This window comes from Dunckerocampus dactyliophorus, chromosome 21 (assembly GCF_027744805.1).
Source record: "Dunckerocampus dactyliophorus isolate RoL2022-P2 chromosome 21, RoL_Ddac_1.1, whole genome shotgun sequence".
Lineage (NCBI taxonomy): Eukaryota > Metazoa > Chordata > Actinopteri > Syngnathiformes > Syngnathidae > Dunckerocampus > Dunckerocampus dactyliophorus.
Genome location: NC_072839.1, coordinates 2,957,931 through 2,978,908, shown reverse-complemented (window position 1 = coordinate 2,978,908; position 20,978 = coordinate 2,957,931). Strand labels below are relative to the sequence as shown.

The window sequence follows — 20,978 nt, the reverse complement described above, 5'->3', positions numbered from 1 at the left end:
CGTTTTTATGGCTCAAAACTGCTCTAAAAGTGACATCCGTGAGTGTGCAGTTGCGTCATCACCTCTTTTTGCCTCTCATGCAAAAAAAATGTCCAAACGTATAACTATATCTTTGCTACTGAATGAGTTAATGTTGATTTCCTAGGAAAAAAAATACATGAAATTCAATGTTAAAATTGCCATAATACAAGGGATTTTCAAAGTGTGAGGTGCAGCACCAACATCCACTAATAAGCTTTTCTATATTTGCATCTCAAAGTAAAGCTCGTTTGTGTGTGTGCTGCCTCAAGCACCCCTTACATAATCTCATTTGTTGTTGTTGTTGTGTTGTTTGTTTTGTCTTTTTCACACCTGTTTGCATATTTGTGTTCGTCCGTAACCTCTGGACTTCAATGCGGTCTGCTGATTATGTTCAGCTGCTCTGATTGGCTGGCTCGGGTGCTCTGGCTCCAGATGTTCCCGGATTGGATTATGGAGTTCTCACTTCTCCTGCTGATTCAGAATATTGCTTTTCCTCACAATATACGTGCAATCCCTTCCGTGCAGCCTGCGCTCGCTCTTGCAATCGCACAGGCGCTGATTGTGCGTGGCAGATCAGCTCGTCTTTTGCTTCCTTTGCACTGATGCTGTGTTGTGAGCGTGTGTGTGTCCGTGTGTATAGTATTGGCGCCTGTTGCATCCGTGTTATATGAATTGCGTATTGCAAAGGCGGTGTGCAACCGTACCCATACAGTAGACTCGTTGCGTGGGTTTGCATTTGCAAATTCATCAATACGCTCCAGATGCCTGCTTGGCCCGCTTCCTCAAGCGTCTCTGCTGGTTGCCGTGGAGACGTACGCCATCACTGTTGTCATCATTGTTGTTGTTCCATTTGTTGATTTGCTTTATTGTTTAAGTGGCAGAGTTAAGAGGGTGCGTTGCGGGGATTTTGTGCACATGCTGCTCTTCGCCAAGCACAAAAGGACACAACTGTGACATTGCATGTGGTAGCCTGACAGGGATAGTTGGTAGATGTCGCATCTATCAGCGTTTGCCACTGTACTTCATCAAATATTGAAGTTAGGGGAAAATATGAAGCATCTCCCTTTGAGGAATTCTGTTAAAAAATGAGAATAATTAATATCACTTAGAACTCCACTGTAACAAATTTCCATCCATCCATCCATCCATTTTCTATGCCGCTTATCCTTATTAGGTTCACGGGGGTATGCTGGAGCCTATCCCAGTCGACTTTGGGCGGGAGGCGGGGTACACCCTGGACTGGTCGCCAGCCAATGGCAGGGCACATATAGACAAACAACCGTTCACGCTCACCTGTGGACAATTTAGAGTCGCCAATCAACCTAACATTCAAGATTCAAGATTCAAGAGTTTTAGCCTCACCTAAGTTAGGTTGAACAATTGCTACGTAAACATTATTATTTTATTTTTTAGCATTTCAGGAAATTTAACAGCTTAACCTCTCTTAACTGAGAAATAAACTGGCTTTAAATCATTATTATGTGTATTTATTTAAATTTGTAAAAAGCATTTTCTTAAGTAATTGTTATTGTCATTGTTATTATTAAATTCAAAAATATTATTTTAATTAATTAATTAGTTAATTCATTCATTCCATTTATTCACACATTGTTAATTCATTTATTTTATTTTTATTTGTATTTTTGGGGGGCATGTTTCACCCCCTTGCTCCCACCACCACCCCCCTGGCCCCCCTCCCTGGTGTCATTAGCCGCATCAGCTGTGCTCATTTTTCACCAGCCGTGTTGACACAAAGAGCAATGTGAATCTGTGCCGCTACCGCCACCCCCCTCTCCTCCACTCTCCCTCCCCTTCCCAAAAGCAGAGGGATCATCCCAGTCGAGGGGGTTGGGTTGGGGGGGGATTCGGTGTCGCCTATTAAACAACACCCGACCAAGATCCGCATCAGCGGCGTATCAGGTGCATGTTTGCGAGCCTCCGGCGTGCGCCCGACGTCACATCACGCTCTATTTGAGAGCGACACACACGTGCACACGCCTTTGCTGAGTGGACGGTCTCTTCTTGGACAAAACGTGTCCCCTGGCTTACTGTTTGTTTGGCTTACATGATAAAGTGTCTCCAAACTTTGTAGCGTACTTGCCTACCGGTGCCTTACGTTCTGAAAAGTACATATAATAATGAGGGCTCTCAATTGATTAAAACATTTAATCCTCATTGATCACATGTTGTACAGAGTTAACTCGTAATTAATCGCAGTTAATCGCAGATAGAAAAAGGGTTTTGCCTATAATAGGTGTACCATTCTGCCTTTTTTAAACAGCTCAACATAAAATGGACCTCAGTGTATAAAAACAAACCCAATGTACGACGAGTAGACCTTAGTAAGGTATACTGTCCATCACCCGGATATCATTCTGCAGGCGGTGCGGGTTTTGTGGTTTCCGCTCTCAAAGGTGGACGAGTGGATGTGGTACTGTGATGGAAAAGCTGCCTCACTGACCGTTTGTGCCGGGTTTGTGTTTGGTTCAGTGCCGCTTCTATATATAAATGTTAGTCATTTTGTTGTTTATACTATTATTTCGTGCTTCTTACCGAGACTGGAACTACTCAAGTGGTGTCAGTCGCGGAAATCTGACCCCATGCGCTGTTATTTTATTCTTTTTTTCCCCGTCTGAGGCGATGAAAGAGATTGATGGAACTTAATGAAAGATTGTTGAGTGCTGATGTTTACCACAGGCAAGGTCTTAAGACTCATCTTCTGGCTTATTATACATTAAGAGCAGTCAGCATTCCACTTCCCATCCTGGACAGACAGGGGAGAGATGAGATGTGGGGGTGGGGTGGCGGGGGTGCAACTGTGTCAGCATGTGTGTGTGAAAGGGACCATCTTCACGTAGACCACAGCCTGGCTGATGAGTGATGGCCTGAGAGCACATTCACACTCACACGGGCCACTTAAATATTTATAGAGGAATGTAAATGTAAGCATAGAGTAAATTTGGAAATGCTCAGTGTGTGTGTGTGTGTGTGTGCGTGTGTGCGTATGTGCGTGCGTGTGTGCAGCGTTACCTGAAAATACAATACCTACATTAGCTGTGAACCAACGCCCGTGTGCAGGCAGGCATCGGTGCCTGCAAAGATGGCGTGAACAGGTGTTGCTTTGCATTCAGAAGCAGACTGGCTTCTGAATTTAACGCGTAAACAATGTCGAGGCTAATTGTTGTCTAGAAACTGCGCTGGGCGTTTACGACCTATTGTGTGTCCGCTGGCTCGCTAACCTAACAAAACGTAATGCGATCCCACATACAGTAGGAACAAGCGACAACATTATCAGGTTGATAGACAGCAGTAATATTCATGGTAAAAATAATAGCTGAAAATTGTTTACAAATAAAAAGATAGTAGAAATTGCGTGTGAATGCTAAATCTGAGCTGAAATGTAGAATGAATGCTGAAATATCCTAGAAATGTCTGCGATTGGCTGGCGACCAGTCCAGGGTGTACCACACTGGTCGCCCGAAGTCAGCTGGGATAGGCTCCAGCATATCCCCCGCAACCATAATGAGGAGAAGCGGCATAGAAAATGGATGGATGGATATCCTAGAAATGTGTTGAAATCCATTGAGTGAGGAACGAACCAGCAACCATCAGGTTGGGAGTCGACCGCCCTACGACCTGAGCCGTGCCACCATGCACGGAACAAGCAGAATGTTACATGTACGTAATGTTAAGTATAAAATGAATTTCCACCAATAGGGGACGACATTGAAATTGTCCATTCATTTTCAAAGGGGAAAAATATCACAGAAAATGTAGAATTATGGAAAATGTGGGAATTGTTCTGAAAAATCCCGGTAAACAGCCGACATGTCCTGAATGACCCTAGTAAAAACGGCGGAATTTGAAATGCTGGAAAGTAAAAATGCCCACCGAATACTGACCAAATAAGCTGAATGATTGCGGCTGGAACGAGGATCGAACCAGCAACCACTCTCCCTCCAGAGCCACGTCGAACCCCGTAGAATACGCAGGATGTTACAGTAATGGAAAATGTCAAATGATTTTCCAGTCAGTAGGGGCAGCAAATAAATTGCCCATTCATGTTGAACTTAGAGTTTGTCATTCCGCTGATTGTATGAGGCCAGCGTTTCAAACTTTGCACTTTACTTTGTTCTGATACGGATGTTTGTGCCACGTAGAATGCGCAGCTTTCAAACTACGCTTATAGTCTCGAAAATATAGTAGTGTGAAACACAGTGTCTATCCGTCCATCCGTATCCATCCCGCCATTTTTATGACGTTGCAATGCACCCCACGTGGAGAAAAAGTAACTGTGGGATGCTGACCGTTGCCTGGAATACAACTCACCAACGTCATCTGCTTTCACACCTTCCGACTCACTCTCCCTCATCATTCTCTGCCTGTCACCTCCTACCCGCAGACATCCTGTCTGGGAACAGTCTACGCCGCCGCTTCCCGACCACGGCCGGGCGCCCCGACCGTCGCTAACAGGAAACGTTAGGCTCCTATAGGGACGTGCCACGGCCCTCGGCACGTTCCTGCCTGGACATTTCACACATTTCAGAAATAGACACATTCATGTCCTGATGGTAGCGTGTGTGGCGAGTGCATGCGATGCTTTCATGTCTGCTGTGGGTAAGTAGCGTGTTTCTACCCCTTTTTATATTCAATACAGAGCAGTCGCCGGGTGAATGTTTCTATATGCCGTTTTTTTAAGTGGCCGGTTGGGGCAGTGATGCTTGAGGTCTGTGAATCTGCCTGGCAACAACTTTTTTTTTTTTCTCATATAAAACGGGCAGCATCTAGAGCCACACCCGGCCTATGCAACGTGTTTCACAGCAACCAATAAAGCGCTGCGTGTTAAAAGTGCGTGCCACTCAGATGCTGCCAAATACTCTGCAAATGTATTTTTACATTTTCATCTGCAGCTGGTCAGTGGCGAACTTCCAGAGGGTGAGAAAGAGACCACGCAGGCTGTCTGTAAACACAACCCGCAGTCTGTCTGCCTCTGGGTCATGCACAGACTTATTTCTGGGGGGGGGACGAGCGGCCGGCATATGGCTCTTCACGCATTTTAATAAAGTGCCGCTCCCCCACAAACAGGACATCCCTCAGTCCAGCAAGTCCTGAAATAGAGACGTCCGTCCATTAGGGTCACTCTGTCACTCTGACAGAAAGATTTCTGTGTGGCACAAACATCCTGTATCAGAACAAAGACAAGTGCACAGTATGAAACTCTGGACTAATACAATCAATGGAATTATAAACTGGCCTCATTCAGCATGTCGCACTTGAACGGAACATATTAGACTGGAAGTATTAAAGGAAGACGCCTTTATAATCGATAATATATATATATATAGATTTTCAAATGTAATATTAATAATAATACAGATAATATGTGTAAACTGTGTAACATATACATAGTTGTCGTAACTGTTATTTTCATTATAAAAAAAGATGAATTTATATTTTAATTTTTTAAATCAAATATGTTAAATTAATATTTAATAATTAATATGTCATGTATTATTTATTAAATAAATTAAAAGATAAATTAATATTAATTTATCAGTGTTTATGTATGTTTATGTCGTTTACATAAATTATTTTTATTATCCTAAAAATGTTAATTATAATAAAAAATATAATATATATATGTATATACTGTGTATGTGTGTATATATTTATGTTATGTTTACATTAATTATTGTTATTATTATATATGAAAGCATATTATGACACGTAAATACTATATCAAGTATTATAGATTAATTTGTGTTATATATATTTGTTATATTGTTATTTTTTATTATTATTGTTATGATATGCTATCAATTTGGTTGTTTTTATTGTGCTTTCCAGAAAGAATTACACTTGAATATATAATGCTTAATAAAAATATAATGCATTGACCATTCATGTTTTAATGTACTGTATTATTAAAAATATTATATATATAAATATTATTAAAATACTGGTTATTATATTATCATACAGTATGTAAAATATGACCGTTTCCAAAGCACCGTGCAAGACTTTGATTATGAGGCGCATGTTTGACATTTTCAAACAAAACAATTTTCACAAATGTCATTCCACGCTCCAATTCATTTATAAAGCCATTACAGATCGCACGTTTCGAGATAATTTGATCCAATTTTGATAAAAGAGCTCGTTTTTATAAATTATTTTTCCACATAACATTTCTCGAAGTGGCGCACTTTGACCTGCAAACATGTCCTGGCATGTCGAAGATGAAGTGTGTACGTGTGTTTATTTGCGAGTGTGAGATAGTGAAAAGCAAGGAACAAGCAAACACAGCTGCAGTGCATATCTTGGATACAAATGGGGGGGCGTTGGTGAGGAAAGGACATGCTGAGAGGAAGATGGATGAGGGAAGTCAAGGCACACGTCATACATACTGTACATACATAAATACACATGCAGGTGACACAGGTAGTGTGGTTTTGGAGCATGAGCATCTCTTGGTCTCTCTTTTGTGAAGCAGGTCAGCTCCGCTCCTTTCCCATAAAGCCTCTCCCTGCTAATACTAAGCTTGCATTGATCCCAAAACATAATACTTTTCCTCTATTTTGGCGCTTTTCGGCACAGCCGTGATACAGTAGCAGTGGACACAAGCCAGGTTTACGTGATGGTTTTAGCCTGAGGATTTGCTCACACTACTACTGCCATCATGATGGATGTCTGCTTTTTTTCCACTCCTGTCAATGCCCACTGTGGAACATTTAGGAATTCATCACAAGTGGTTCACACTGGATTAAGGTTGGTTGGACGCCATTGAGCTCTGGCTTTGGATTTAATATAAGAAGCACGGGGGAAATTGTGTCCCAAAAAAAGGGAGGGATATTGAGTTGGACACGACAAATGGCGCGTGAATCTTGACACTGCAATATTGTCTCCTTGCAGGACGGCCCATGCCAGGACTAAAAGCGAGGCTGCGGACCAGGCCGCCCTCTCTGCCGTGCACGACGCCGAAATTGCCAGATCGGTAGCGAGGGAGCTGGCGCCCAACTTCTATCAACCAGGTAACCTCGAAGAGCAAAGCTGCACCCCCGTGGGCATTACACAGTACACATTCAAGCTATTAAAAGGGTTTCAATCCAAATATAAAGTTGTAGGCGGCAGGAATACAAGAAAGCACAAAAAGTGCACCCACAACGTGCCTTCACTTTCCGTTTTTAGCAGCAACACTCTCAAATAAAAGTCTTTTTTTTGGTGGCTTTAGGTTGTGTAAATAAAGGTGCATTCGCCCTTTTGTAATGAGCTGGTTCAGGGTGCGAAAAAGTGTCAGCCTTTGTGTCGCGGCACTGAAATAGCAAGCGAGAAGTCTCGAGAAGGCTTTCAAACACTCCACAGTGGAGCGGCTGCGTTGGCGCCAACGAGTTCTGTACTGTATGCTGCACGGAAGCCTTGTCGCCGCTTTCTCAGACTTGTTCTTAACAGCTATCGGAAGAGCTGCTAAAATCTGGATCTGTAAAACCTGCCAAAATATGTGTGATTGCTTTTTCCTGCTGAAGAATGCCGTCCTTTCATCGCACAGTGGGCCTAGTGTATCTTTTGACCAAGATCTCCCCTTTTTCATGAATGCAAGACTGGAACAGAAATAGTAAGGAATGGCGAACCTTTTTAGTCCGCTTGATGTGGGGTCAGAGGTGAAACACAAGGTCAGAGGGAGGGCAGGGGTCCGTTTAACACACGCCCACAGGCTGCAACATGAGGAACACCTGCACGACCTCATGACATCCAATACAAGACCAGGGCTTATTTTACTATTTTATTTATGATATAGATATAGCTGCACTCAAAATAATGGGGTCCAGATCCGACCGTGATAAGTGAATTTCTGCAAAGTAGCATTCCTTATTTATAAATGGAATATTTCCATAGTTAGACCGTTAAAAACCTGTTACAACATTATTAGAGCCCTGCAGACATGACATAACACCCCTATAGTCACCTTTACTCTTGCGTCACCCAATATAGTAGACATAATTCGAGAAGATAAGACATAATATAGACTCCCACTCGTTATTTTTGACAGGTACTGTACCTGATCCAAAAAAAACATCTTTGTATCGTTGTATATATGAGGGTCAAATTGTTATATAATAAAGTGGTTCCATGGATACAAAATAGAATATATATATATATATATATTTTTTTTTTATAACAAGTAATCCCTTTTATTTTGTTTTTTTTAAATAATATTGAGTAACCTCTCATTTATTGCGGTGATACCATGTAACTGAAGTTCCTTTTTTAGAAATGGAATATTTTCATAGTTAATACACCTGTTTACAACCTTCTAAATACGGTTTTTAACATTATTAGAGAAGTCGCAACTTTACGAGAATAGACTCGTAATATGATGAGGAAATAGAATGTCATTTTAGCATCGTGTTGACCTATTAAAGAGAAGTCGTAATATTATGTGGAACAAACAAAACAAAATAAAGTTGTGATTTTTGGAAATTGAGGTTGGGGAAAAAGTTACCGGCATAATATTGTGGGAATAATGTCAAAATATTGTGGGAATAAAGTCAAAATATTGTGGGAATAAAGTCAAAATATTGTGGGAATAAAGTCAAAATATTGTGGGAATAAAGTCAAAATATTATGGGAATAAAGTCAAAATATTGTGGGAATAATGTCAAAATATTGTGGGAATAAAGCCAAAATATTGTGGGAATAAAGTCAAAATATTGTGGGAATAAAGTCAAAATATTGTGGGAATAAAGTCAAAATATTGTGGGAATAAAGTCAAAATATTATGGGAATAAAGTCAAAATATTGTGGGAAAAAAGTCAAAATATTGTGGGAATAAAGTCAAAATATTGGAATAAAGTAAAAATATTATGGGAATAAAGTCAAAATATTGTGGGAATAAAGTCATAATTATGACAAGAAAATTTACAAGAAGAAAGTTGAAATACTTGGGGGGGAAAAAACAACAGCGGAAATGGAAAAAACAGCTGTAATTTTATGAGAATAAAATCAAAATATGAAGAGAGAAGTCATTCTAACAAAAGTCACAAATTTATGGAATAAACTTGTAATATTATGAGGAAAATGTCATTTTAGTAGCATAGTGATGAAATATTAAAGAAAATAGTTTGTTTTGGGTTTTTTTTTAGTCGCAATATGAGAAACAAAACACAATAAAGTTGTCATTTTTGGGAAATACGGTTGGGGAAATAAGTTATAATATTATGGCAATACAGTAAAGTTGATATATTATGGGAATAAAGTCATAATAAAGTCAAAAAGAACATTTATGAAGATTATTTTTCTTGCCAAACAGGTGGATTGGAAGGAGGGGTTTCGTTGAATACCAGATCTCACACCACTAGACTTGTTTTTATGGGGACACCTTAAAGACAACGTCCACGCTACGAGAGCCGCAACAGTCGCTGAGTTGAGAGCAGCCACTGAACGCGAGTGCGCGCAAACACCAAGGAAATAGTTTGGTGATGCGTGCAATTCCATTGCCTGGCGTTGTCGGTCGTGTCCGGACCACAACGGATGTCAGTTTGAGAAAAGGCAGTGATGATTTGAAATTCTATGACACTTTGAAAATTGAACAAATTATAATAAAGACCTAGTTTACAATTATTTAAAGTGTGTATACGTTTTTTTTGGGACACCAAAAGTGGCCCTTGCATCCTTTCATTTTGCGCTATGTGGCTCTCGCTGGAAAAAGTTGGGCCTATTCAAATCCTGGTCATTTTGAAGTGATTAGTGTACTGTACGTGCCGAGGAAAACAAAGCCTTGCCTTGTACAGCGCCTTCAAAGTTAAAGTTGTCTGATGCGTACCAGCGAGGCGTGTCTCCCTCCCTCACTTACACTGTGCAGTATATTTAGGCCTGTGAGCTGGATGACCTTGGGCCTTTGCCAGAAGGCGCCACAAAATAGCGAGTGAGCAACACATTGACAATGGTACTCATTCGAGCGCGTCCCCTCCGCTAAGCCACACACAGATGCACCACTCTGGCCAGAAACACTGTGCTCTGGTTTGTGTGTTGTGTTGTGGAAACCGGCGCCCATGCCACGGCGCGCAGCGAGTGATCCGCAAGTCTATGCGGAGAGCGTTCTTGCCTTTTAAGTGGGATCATGAATGAGAGAGCGGCCAATGTCATCATCATCATCATCATCATGATAGTGGGGCAACATCCAAAGAATCCAAAAATGGCCTTCTGCTTTATTGTTGGTTCACTTTGTCCTTTGGCAGTGTGTTGAGTGTAAACAGGCTCCCCTATTCTTACTGTGCTTATATGACAACCACCTCAAAGAGAACATGTCCTCAGTTGGCTAGGAACAGGAAAATAGGCAGTCAATTATGTCTCCTTTTTTATATTAGGGCAAGCTTTTAAAAGACATTTTAGCAGTATTTAGCGATAACAGGAACCCCCCCACACACACAATAGTGTCAATAGGACTTGTCTGTGGATGTACAGTCATGGAAAAAACGATTAGAGCCCCCTTGTTTCTTTAGTTGATTGATCCGTTGTACTGCCTGGTACAACTCAAGGTACATTTGTTTGGACAAATATCATGATGCTAACAAATATAGCTCATAAGAGTTGGCTTTAAGAGCTTAACTCCCATGATTTTCTTGATAATAACCAAATCACTTAAGTTCTTCCATGAATAGCTGTAGCATTGTACTGCCAAGAAGTCTGAACCCTTATGAGCTATTTTTGTTGTCATTGTTATATTTGTCCCAACAAAGGTACCTTTAGTTGTATCAGGAATTAATTGAACAAGAAAATGAAGAAACAAGGGTGGTCTTATCGTTTTTTCCAGGAGTGTAAAATGCTAAAATGACTGGTATTAGTGTACCAGTGTAGAATAATGCTCTTTTGGATCGGCACCAAACTGTTGACCCTCATATACAATGAAGTTGTTTGCATTTATTTATTTATTTCATTTTTTAATTTTCAAACTTTTTTTAAATTAAAAAAATACTATGTTAGGGGTGTAACGATATAGTAATCCTTTTTTATTTTATTTATTTATTTTTATAATGACAAGCAATTCCTCGTTTTTGTTTTTATTTTTTATGTAATTATTATTATTTTTTTTAATAACAAGTAATCCCTCATTTATCGCGGTGATACCATGATAAGTGAATTTCCACAAAGTAGGATTCCTTATTTCTAAATGGAATATTTTCATAGTTTTAGCATAGAAAATCTGTTTACGGCCTTCTTAAATATGGTTTTTAACATTATTAGAGCCCTCTAGATATGAAATAACACCCCTATAGTCACCTTTACACTCCTGTTATCCGATATAGTAGACATAATAAGAGAAAATAAGACATAAAGTAGACTTACACATGTTAGCATTGAGAGAGTTCCTTATTGTTCTTTTTTACTTCTCGTTCTGGACAGTACTTCCTGCGGTGGCTGTTATCTCACCAATGTAACATTACTGACATCTGTCAAGCCTGAATGCCTTATGTTTGTGTTTTCGGTTAATTTTGCCACTTTTATGCTCGAAAATGCTTAATTTAGGCAAAAGAATGAGTGCAATTTGCTAAAATGTGCATATTTTGGATTAATAGCAGGCCATATTCAACCATGAAACAGCATGATTTATTTATTAGTATATTTTTGCAAAAGCGTGATAAAGATATGATGTAGATATAAGCGTGATAGATATGATCAACCTGCATAAATAAATGAAAATGACTTGTCTCGCACTGTTAAATGCCTTCATCCACATTCCTACCTAGAATGTGTTCCTTGGCCCACGCCCCTATCCATGTCCACAAAGTTTGGGGAAAATCAAATGTATTTTTGTGACTGGAAAGGCACTCATTGGAATACAAGCCAAGGCCAAATAATTTGTATTTTTAATCAATGAAATAAATACACCCACTTCCACTGACATGCATGCATTATTCACTGATCTCCCGATCTTAGCAAAAAATGTAATGACAGCCTGACAGGAGATAAAGCTCATATTTGATTTAGTTAATGTTGACCTCTTGCAGTGGAAATGTTCTCACTTGCTGCCATCCCTCTGCTTTTAATGCTAAACCCTCTTGGGTAGCAACCAGGGGTCTAAACCCCTCGTTGTTTGTAATTGACATTTCAGACTGGTCGCAGATTATCACCCGCGTTGGGAGTGTGTACTTCAAAAGGGAAGCCAGGGTCACGGGGAACAGAACCCTGACCTTTACGACTGGTTCACACACAGCACCCTGGAGGGGAGCGGCGAGGGTCGGGGGTGGGCACGGCCCCTGGTCGTGACGTTAATTGGGCTATATTTGTTGCCGACGTGTGCGCGCCGGGCTCTAATGGAGACATAGCTGGCATCCTTGCGCACTAAGGAGGAGCACGGGCCCCCCCACCTCACCTCTCCGGGCCGGGGGGGCCGGCACAGCACAGCACAGCTGTCCCTTCCTTCAGCCCGTCATCGTAGATGGGGGGGAGGCGGCCCGCCGGGGATCCCGCTCCACCTTGTTTGACCCCGTCAAGGTACACTCAAGACCAACCAGGTGGAGGCATAAAAGCTTTTAGCAGACGTGAGCAGGTGCTGCTTTTTAGAGACACCACAGCAGCTGTCCGAGGTCAAGTTGACTTCTTGTGACTTTCAAGCATCCAACATGTGGGCTGACGTTTTAGAACACAGATTTGGTGGGACCCTGTTAGAGGTGGGACCAAATACTGATATTATCTCATGGTACGAGCCGTTACATACGGTAGGATTCCTTATTTACAAATGGAATATTTTCATAGTTGTTTGCAGCCTTCTAAATACGGGTTTTAACATTATTAGAGCCCCCCAGACATGAAATAACACCCCTATATTCCTTTACACTCCTATTACCCAAGATAGTAGACATAATAACAGAAGATAAGCGTGAATAAGACTCGTGCTCATGTGGATGAGATGTACAGAAAATGTGACCAATGGGTACAATGTAAACAAGGAGAAGGGGCTCCAGGACGGAGCCCTGGAGCACACCAGTGTGCAGCGCAGTGCAGAATATTCACATTTTTATGCTTTATCTGCAAAAATACCAGCCTTTTCTCTGCAATAATTAGCTAAATCATCATTTTCTTGTTATGCCTTGTAGTGACCAGTGTAGTGTTGTGATAGAATGTGTATTTCTATAGTCACTTGTTCTTGTTAACTCAACTAGACCCCTGGATAGTGGTTCGTACGGTTCATTTGCATGTGCATATGTTCTCGTGTACAGGAGAATGATTGTGCCTGACAAAGACATGCGCCCACTCCCTCTTTCATCCCAGCCTCCTTTTATCCATCTGCCAGCGTGACCAGCAAAAAGAATGGAAATAAATCTTAAAGCAGTCGGGATAGTACACAGAGATACCCCAACAGAGCTTAACTACAATGTGACAACGTCACACCATGACATGGGATTGGACATGCTTTCATTCTGGGAAAGTCCCTGTTAGCGTCGCATCAAATTGATCTGCATTGATCTGCGGGATTAACCCATTTTCCAACCCAATAGCGTAAGCAAATACGAGACACACTGGCATCACAAACCCTGCAGAGGGCTGCACATCCTTTTTTGTTATTATTATTATTATTATTATTATTATTATTAAAACACAATCTAATGTTGTCCATCTCGGCACAGTCTAATTCAAGCAAAGGAACAACAAGCCTGCTGTCTCAGTAGAACGATAATTCAGCGCGCAGTACAAGGTGACGGATAAAGTGCGAGTTTTCACACATGCAGTCGGACATTTACGTTCACATTCAGGGTTATAAACCATTTTGAACAAGTACTGTATGTGCCTGAAGATGACTAATATCACCTTTGTCACCATACCATCTCAATATGATATGTCTGCACCTCTACAAGTATGTTGAGTCATGAATATTTCATTAGAACGCGTTGCAGTGCTCAGCCACACTTTGAAGCTCACAATGAAATGCTCTCATGAGACAGGAGGAGTTAGATAACAAGCTCCCCTTCTCTCGCTGCCAGTTCTTGGACGGTGTAGATAGGTAAAGATTTTTCAAAATAGAACTGGCATCTCCTCAAAGTTTGGTTATCTCCCAAGCCATCACCAAACTGTTTGTTTTGGGTTTTTTTTGTTGTTGCTAGGTTTGTGCTTTCTGTTATGCTTGAGCAAAGCAATATGCTCCTCAAAGGTAAAGAAATACAAATAAAAAAATCTCTAGTGTTCTTTTAAAAAATATATAAAAAGTCAGGCTCCCCAAGTGCTGTTTTTCTGGTGCGAAAAAAAACCCATCAAAATATTTTTTAAATGTTTAATTGCATACATTTTTTTTAAATTGTCCTCATGAGACTCTAATTCTGTAACGTGGAGAAAAACAATAGCAATTTCAAAGCTTCCAAAATTGCTAAAAACAATCAACTAGATGGAGTATGACGTGTGAATGCTGAAGCGGAAATGAAATTTGCAAATGTGTTGAAATCAATTCACCGATTGAGGATCGAACCAGCAACCATCGGGGCGGGCCACGCCTCTGTGCACAGAATGTGCAGAATGCCGCGTGTGTTCCCACCAATAGGGAACGACATTGCGATCATCCGTTCATGTTCAATGGAAACGATGTTACAGAAAATATTGAATTATGGAAAATGTGGGAGTTTTTAGAACAGCCCTGAATGTCCTGAATGAGAGGAACATTTTGATATTAGCATGGTTTGAAGCGGTTGAGAACACGGCGGAATTTGGAATGAAAAATGGGGAAATGTGTAAATATTTCCAATGATTACACGAGGACTCAGGATCGAACCAGCAACCACCTGAGCCGTGTCACCGTGTAGAATAAGTTGAACGTTACAATAATGGAAAATGGAAAATGATTTCTCGCCAGTAGGAGGCACCATTTAATTTGTTTATAGCAGGCTAAAAACGGCGAATGAATTTAATGACAAATGGAACATTTTCCACCAGTAGGGGGCACCAAATAAATTGCTCATTAATTTTCAATGGGAAAACTGTTGGATTATTATTTTTTTTTAATCCTTCTCAATCAATCAAACCTAATAAATGTAGCCATTTTGTATGTTTTTTGTGATAAATTGGTGATAACGCTTTAGTATAGTCACATTTCCACCAAGCAGTAGACTTATCCAGCAAATTATTCAGGGGGAATTATATTTGGGATACCTTTCCCCACATAGGCTGCGTAGGATACCGTATACTTCTGCATTGAGTAAATACTCAGTAAGTATTTACCGTGTCTTTCAGTTAAATTGCATCACCTGCCTTGCTCCTGCAGGGCCGGACTACATAAAGCAGCAGTTTAAAGAGCCGGTGGAGATTAAAGAGGTTCCTGTTGAAAAGAAGGACGGCTCGCCGAGAGATTCTCCCCACTTCTATCGCAAAGGTACCACTCCTCCTCGTTCCCCGGTGAACAGTCCCGGGGGCTCGCCTCCCCCCTCGCCTCACTCCAGCAAGAAGAAAGGTCATCTCGCCAACAGCAACGGCCGCAAAACGAGCAAGGAAGAGAAGTCGGCTCACAAAAGCAGCAAAGATGAACGTTCAAGCAAGAAGCCGAGCAAAGAGGAGAGGTCGTCCGTCCCCGACGGCCCTAAGAGTTGTCATATGCACATCGAGGCCCCCCCTAAACCTGCTAAACTTCAGCAGCCGAGCCCGCCTTCCGCTGCCCAAACTCCTGCCAACGCTCCCGCACAACCTCCTGCCATCCCGGTCAACGGCCAGCTCCACACCGAGTACCACAGCTACTACGTCAAGGCCCCCGTCAAAGGCCCTCCACCCCCTGATCCAGAGGAGGACCCCGAGGAAGAGCCTAGCGCCCTGGCCCTGGCACGCATGCCACCGCAATCCAGGTCTTTCAGCACCCCGACACCGAAGCCGGCCTCCATACGGGACAGCAAGGGCGACCCGAAACTCAGGAAGCAAGATTCTTTAAAGCCAAAGAGCCTCGCTGACACAAAGAAAGCCAGCATGGAGATTGCAGAAAGCTCGGAGGAAACAGTGAGTAGCGGGCTTTGTAGACCGATGTGTGATGACTAGGGCTGTCAAAAATATGATGCGTTCATGGACACTCCGAACATCACAACGTTTTTTATCATGCGTGAATGGGTGGTCTCAATAAACAGAAACGCAACAAAAGTCAATAAGTGGATATTCTTATCACTCACTTTGTCACTCTTAAGGCGGAAGTACAATTTGCGGCATTTAAGTGTGCTCGGAAATCCCAGAAAATTCTCTCAAAACGTGTGATTTCAACTTAAATGAGGTGGTGTCTTTGAACGCAACTCCTCATTGCTCATAACAAGACAGTAAAAAGTCTGATTCAAATATTCTGCTACGAAAGAAACCAGTGTTGGGGAAATAGATTTTCGCACATGTGTGCCATCTCTTTTCAGTTAATTTGGCGCTCTTTTTACATAAAAAATATATTTAATCCTGCACTGTCATTTATCTTTCTTTCAATAAAGTACAGTAAAAATAGGCATATGTCCGACATGATAATGGGCATGGTTGAATGGATGTTGAACATGCATACAAGTTACATTGGAATGCATCACAAAGTACAATTCACTCCAAAAAGGAGTGGGAAGAAGCAAATCTTATTTAATCCTACCCCCCCCCGAATTCGTTTCACATCAATTACAATACATTTGTTCACATCCTATGTTCCTATGTTAATGCACAGGAAAATTATAAGGTAATATGATAATATGACAAGGTAAAATACTGTAAGGCAACAACGTTTGACATGGTGATTAATCATGATTAATTCATTTGAAAACCGTGATTAATCTGATTAATTTTTTAAAATCATTCGACAGCCCTTAGCTATGACATTTTTAAAACGGGTACAATTCCCCTCGTCTGTCTGTATTGTGTGTGACCCAACCCTGACGGAGATGCACGGTGTCCGCGCGACCTTAAAAAGTCGACAATCCAGTCATTCCACCTTAAGGCCTTAAATTGTCAAAAATTCTCTTCAAATCTCTTAAAATGACGTAAATAAGATTTTCCAACGGCCTCGAAAAATGTATTAGCGTTACTTTTATTTAAAACAGATGCATAAACATTCATGCATAAATGAAGAAAATAAAAGCAAAATACAGTAAAAATGCGAAATATTTTAGAATATCAAATGTAAATGATTAATATTAAATTATATGAATTGAATAGTAAAAGTAAAAATTAAAAAAGCCGAACTGTTGATACTACAATAACCATACAAAGCTTTGTCTTTAAATACATCTAAATTTTTTTTTGCCTTTTTCACAAAATAAAACAAAATTTATTAAAATATCATAAAATTCTCATGCTCATAAAATTTCTTGAAAGTGTGTTTGTGTCTTTATTCATGTTGAAACAACACTTGTGCCAGCAACTCCTACGGTGGTTTGTACAGATAAATAAATGAATATGTATCAGTTTCTAATTAATAGGGACAAGGGTAAAAAGCAGCGACGTAGGTAAAGGTAATTGTTTGTTTTGGACGTCCTTCACAAGTTACATACATGCCAATTATCACGCTTACACATGTCCCGAAAAGTCGCAGAGCTTTATTTAACCTTACCCCCTCTCCGTGGCGCAGCAATTACTGATAATTTGTTGAAAATGTTCCCATTTATGACAAAATGTGAACAAATATGGGAGAGAAATGATTCAAAGGTTTAGAAAAAGACTTTTCTTCATTTTTCTCAAGCTGCTGCGCATCCCCTGAAGCCTCACCGCTTCGACCCCCGCTTCAGTGAACCCAGAATTCCAGTTGTTGTGGCGATCATGCCTGACTTTTATTTCTGTGTTGCTTTTCAGGGTCCTAACTCCATCCTGGTTGCTATGGTGATGCTGTTGAATATCGGCCTTGCGATTATATTTGTCCATTTTCTGACATGATAGTGCTCGTTCTCAGGTGAGCGTCTGCACAACGTGATGCATTTTATCCAATCACAACAGTTAAATGGGACTTTGTCTTGTTTTGTTGTTTTTTTTTTTTCACCAAGTTTGTGTTTGCAGTGAAAAGACGGCAAGCTATGCAGCTGCATCGCCGTCCTTTTGGGGGGGGGTGGGGGAAATGGCGCCAACGAGTCCGAGCGGTGGCCGGAGGTGTTTGGTTGAGAGCGTGACGCCGAGAAGAGAACGGAGAGGGAGATGGCGTCACGACCACCGCCCCCGCCAAATTCCTCTGGAAAAATCTGAGGTGCATCGCCGTGTCTCGTAAGTTTAAACAAACCAATCAAAACCTAGTCCGAGTCATTTGAAAACCCGCTCGAGGCGAGGCGAACCGGGCCGGGCCGGAGAGGAGGAGGAGGAGGAGGAAGAAGAGGAGGAGGAGGCCTGACGGACTTTGCTGCTAGAAGAGAGCGGAGCTGCACTTTTTAAGATGACGGGAGCAAACAGCTGCCTTTCTATTTTGCCATCAAGAGGAGGAGGTGAGGATGGTGGGATGGGGGTGGCGGGGTGGGCGGGGTCTCCCGCCGCTTTGTACGACAGGAAGCTGGCCTGTTGCTAAGCTGTCAGTGCTAGCACGCTCACTCGCCAGTCTTACCTTCCCTTCACTTGTCCAAATACTGCTTCAAAACCACCCTCGCTCTCATCCATTGCATGAACACTTTCTTTTCATCTTCCTTACTCTTCTTTTATTTTGAACCCCCCCCAACCCCGCCCCCCACGCCAATTGTCATATAAGTGCAATATGTTCTGCTTTTTCAATATTTTGCCAAAACAAAAACAAACGTTGTCATTATTGAAGTCATTGAAAGAGACTGAACAGGAAGCGAGCGTGCTGATTGACAGCTGGCGAAGGAAGTTTATTGACGCCAGCCGTCCAGAGTGATGTCTTATTGTGTTATTTATTGAAATCAGAACGACTTCCTGTACGGGCTCGTCGTCTCCACTGTCCTCCAACACTGCTTGCATGCCCGGCATCCAAACAGTACTTTAGCTTGATGCTGTGGGGTTGGGGGGTCGGACAGGATGCCTTTTAAAAGTCTTTAACAGTACCGTGTACCTCATGAAAAGATGAGGAAGCGCGGGGGGGTGGGGGGTGTTGAGAGATGCCATCCTTGTCTTAATATTGTGCGGGATACTCGTCACCTTGAGTCGTGCTTTTTAATGAGTTAACTTGCCTCATTTGTGGTCTCTGTTGCAGCTAAGGCGAGCGTTTCTTTGACTTTTCAAGGACAAACGTAACGTGGTCATTGATTTGATTTATTGTCGTACATTTCTGAACACTGCTCGCAATCAGCTGTGGGGAAAAGGAATGATCAGTGAATCTATTCATCGTCAACAGGGGTGCACGATAACTGGCGAGCCGTATGAAGTCATACCGCTAAATCGGGTAACATTAAAAATAGCTCAGATAACCGATCATTTAAAAAAAAAAAAAAAGCTCCACTGAGGAGAGATTCAAACAAAATCAAGCGTGTTAGTTGTACCAAATTGGGGGTGGGGGGGGGGGGGGGGGGGGGGGGGTATAGAGCACACAAAAATCCTTAGCAGCCACCTGAAAAGTGCAAAAGGTTTGCCAGAGACCTCCATGGCGGCACACGGGCTGCTCGAAGCGGGTGCCCGAATACAGTGCACCTTGCTGGGCCACGCCAGGTGGCTCCTCCCGCGCTATACTCTGGTCCTCCTGGATAGTGGATGGTGGATTTGGTGGGAGTGGTGATGTCAGGATATTTGATGAGGGCGAATCAACAGGGACAGTTGGGCAGATCCTAATTTGTTCCAGTCCTCCTCCAGGTGTGCACAAACTACGCTTCAATCGAAATTCAAAAAGTAGATATAAAACAAAGTTAGCGGTTATCGGTACTGTTATCGGTATTGTACGACGGATGATTAGGGCCACATTGGAAAAAAACAATTATGAGATTTTGAGAGTAAAAGTCGTAACTTTAAGAGGAAAAAAAAGTCGGAAAGTTACGACTTTAATTCTCGTAAATTTATGGCTTCATTCTCAAAATCTCTGATTATTATAATACTTCGTAACAGGCATTTGCGAGAAAAAAAGTTGTAAATCCACGAGAACAAAAGTCATGAATCTACAAGAATTAAGTAATAAATTTACAAGAAAAAAAGTTGTACATTTACAAGGAAAAAAGTCATAATATAGCCTTGGACCAAGGCCAAAGGTCACATACATCCCCCGTATTATAGTAGCGTATTAAAATAATCTGAGATTTTGAGAATAAACTGGCAGATTTACGAGAATAATAGCCGTAACATTACGAGAAAAAAAGTCGGAAAATTACGACTTTAATTCTCGTAAATGTACAGCTTCATTCTCAAGATCTCAGATTATTTTAATACTCCGTGACAGGCATTGCCAGGGACACCTATGAAAACGGGGTCAAAGGTAATTTTACGTCCTTTTTTTCTCGTAAACTTACGAGAACAAAAGTCTTTGTTCGTAAACTTACGACTTGTTTTTTGTGAATTTACGAGAATAAAAGTCATACGTTTACGACCTTTTTTTTCCGTAAATTTACAAAAATAAAAGTTGTAAGAAAAAAGTTGGAACTCTACGAGAACAAAAGTCCCAAATTTACAAGAATAAAATTTAATTAAATTAAATAAAAATAAATTAAAGTCATAAATTTACAAGAAAAAAAGGTTGTAAATTTACGAGAAAAAAAGTCGTAATATTACCTTTGACCAAAGGTCACATACATCCCCCGTATTATAGTAAAGTATTAAAATAATCTGACATTTCGAGAATAAACTGGTAGATTCACGAGAATAATAGTCGTAACTTTACGTTACGGGCATTGCCCGAGACGGCCATGAAAGGGGGGACTTATGTGGAGGGGGTGGGGTAAGGAAGGCAGAAGTGAGATGATGCTAACCCATGCTAATCCGTTTGTGCTCAACCGCTCAGTTTTGTTGTCCCGTTATAAATAAAAGCACTTCCTTCCTGAAGAGCCGTGCTCTATTTTCCCTCTGACACGTACGACACGTACGACACGTACGACATGTAATATTCCGAACTTATTCTCAGC

The 20,978-nt window shown here is 41.3% G+C and overlaps 1 protein-coding gene across 3 annotated transcripts in view; it reads left to right on the top strand.

The window, feature by feature from the left end:
* jph1a (junctophilin 1a) overlaps window positions 1-19,419 on the top strand; it is a 29,782-nt gene extending 10,363 nt beyond the window's left edge. Inside the window, exons 3-6 of one of the 3 annotated variants that reach the window (XM_054765274.1) lie at window positions 6,934-7,052; window positions 15,269-15,987; window positions 17,794-17,890; window positions 17,995-19,419. In XM_054765274.1, the coding sequence (XP_054621249.1) occupies window positions 6,934-7,052; window positions 15,269-15,987; window positions 17,794-17,874 (919 nt within the window). In that variant the 3' untranslated portion in view covers window positions 17,875-17,890; window positions 17,995-19,419. Of the gene's footprint in view, window positions 1-6,933; window positions 7,053-15,268; window positions 15,988-17,793; window positions 17,891-17,981 lie in introns of those variants that run through there. The other 2 variants (XM_054765273.1, XM_054765275.1) reach the window with 2 other exon arrangements.
* The last annotated feature ends 1,559 nt before the right edge of the window (window positions 19,420-20,978 follow it).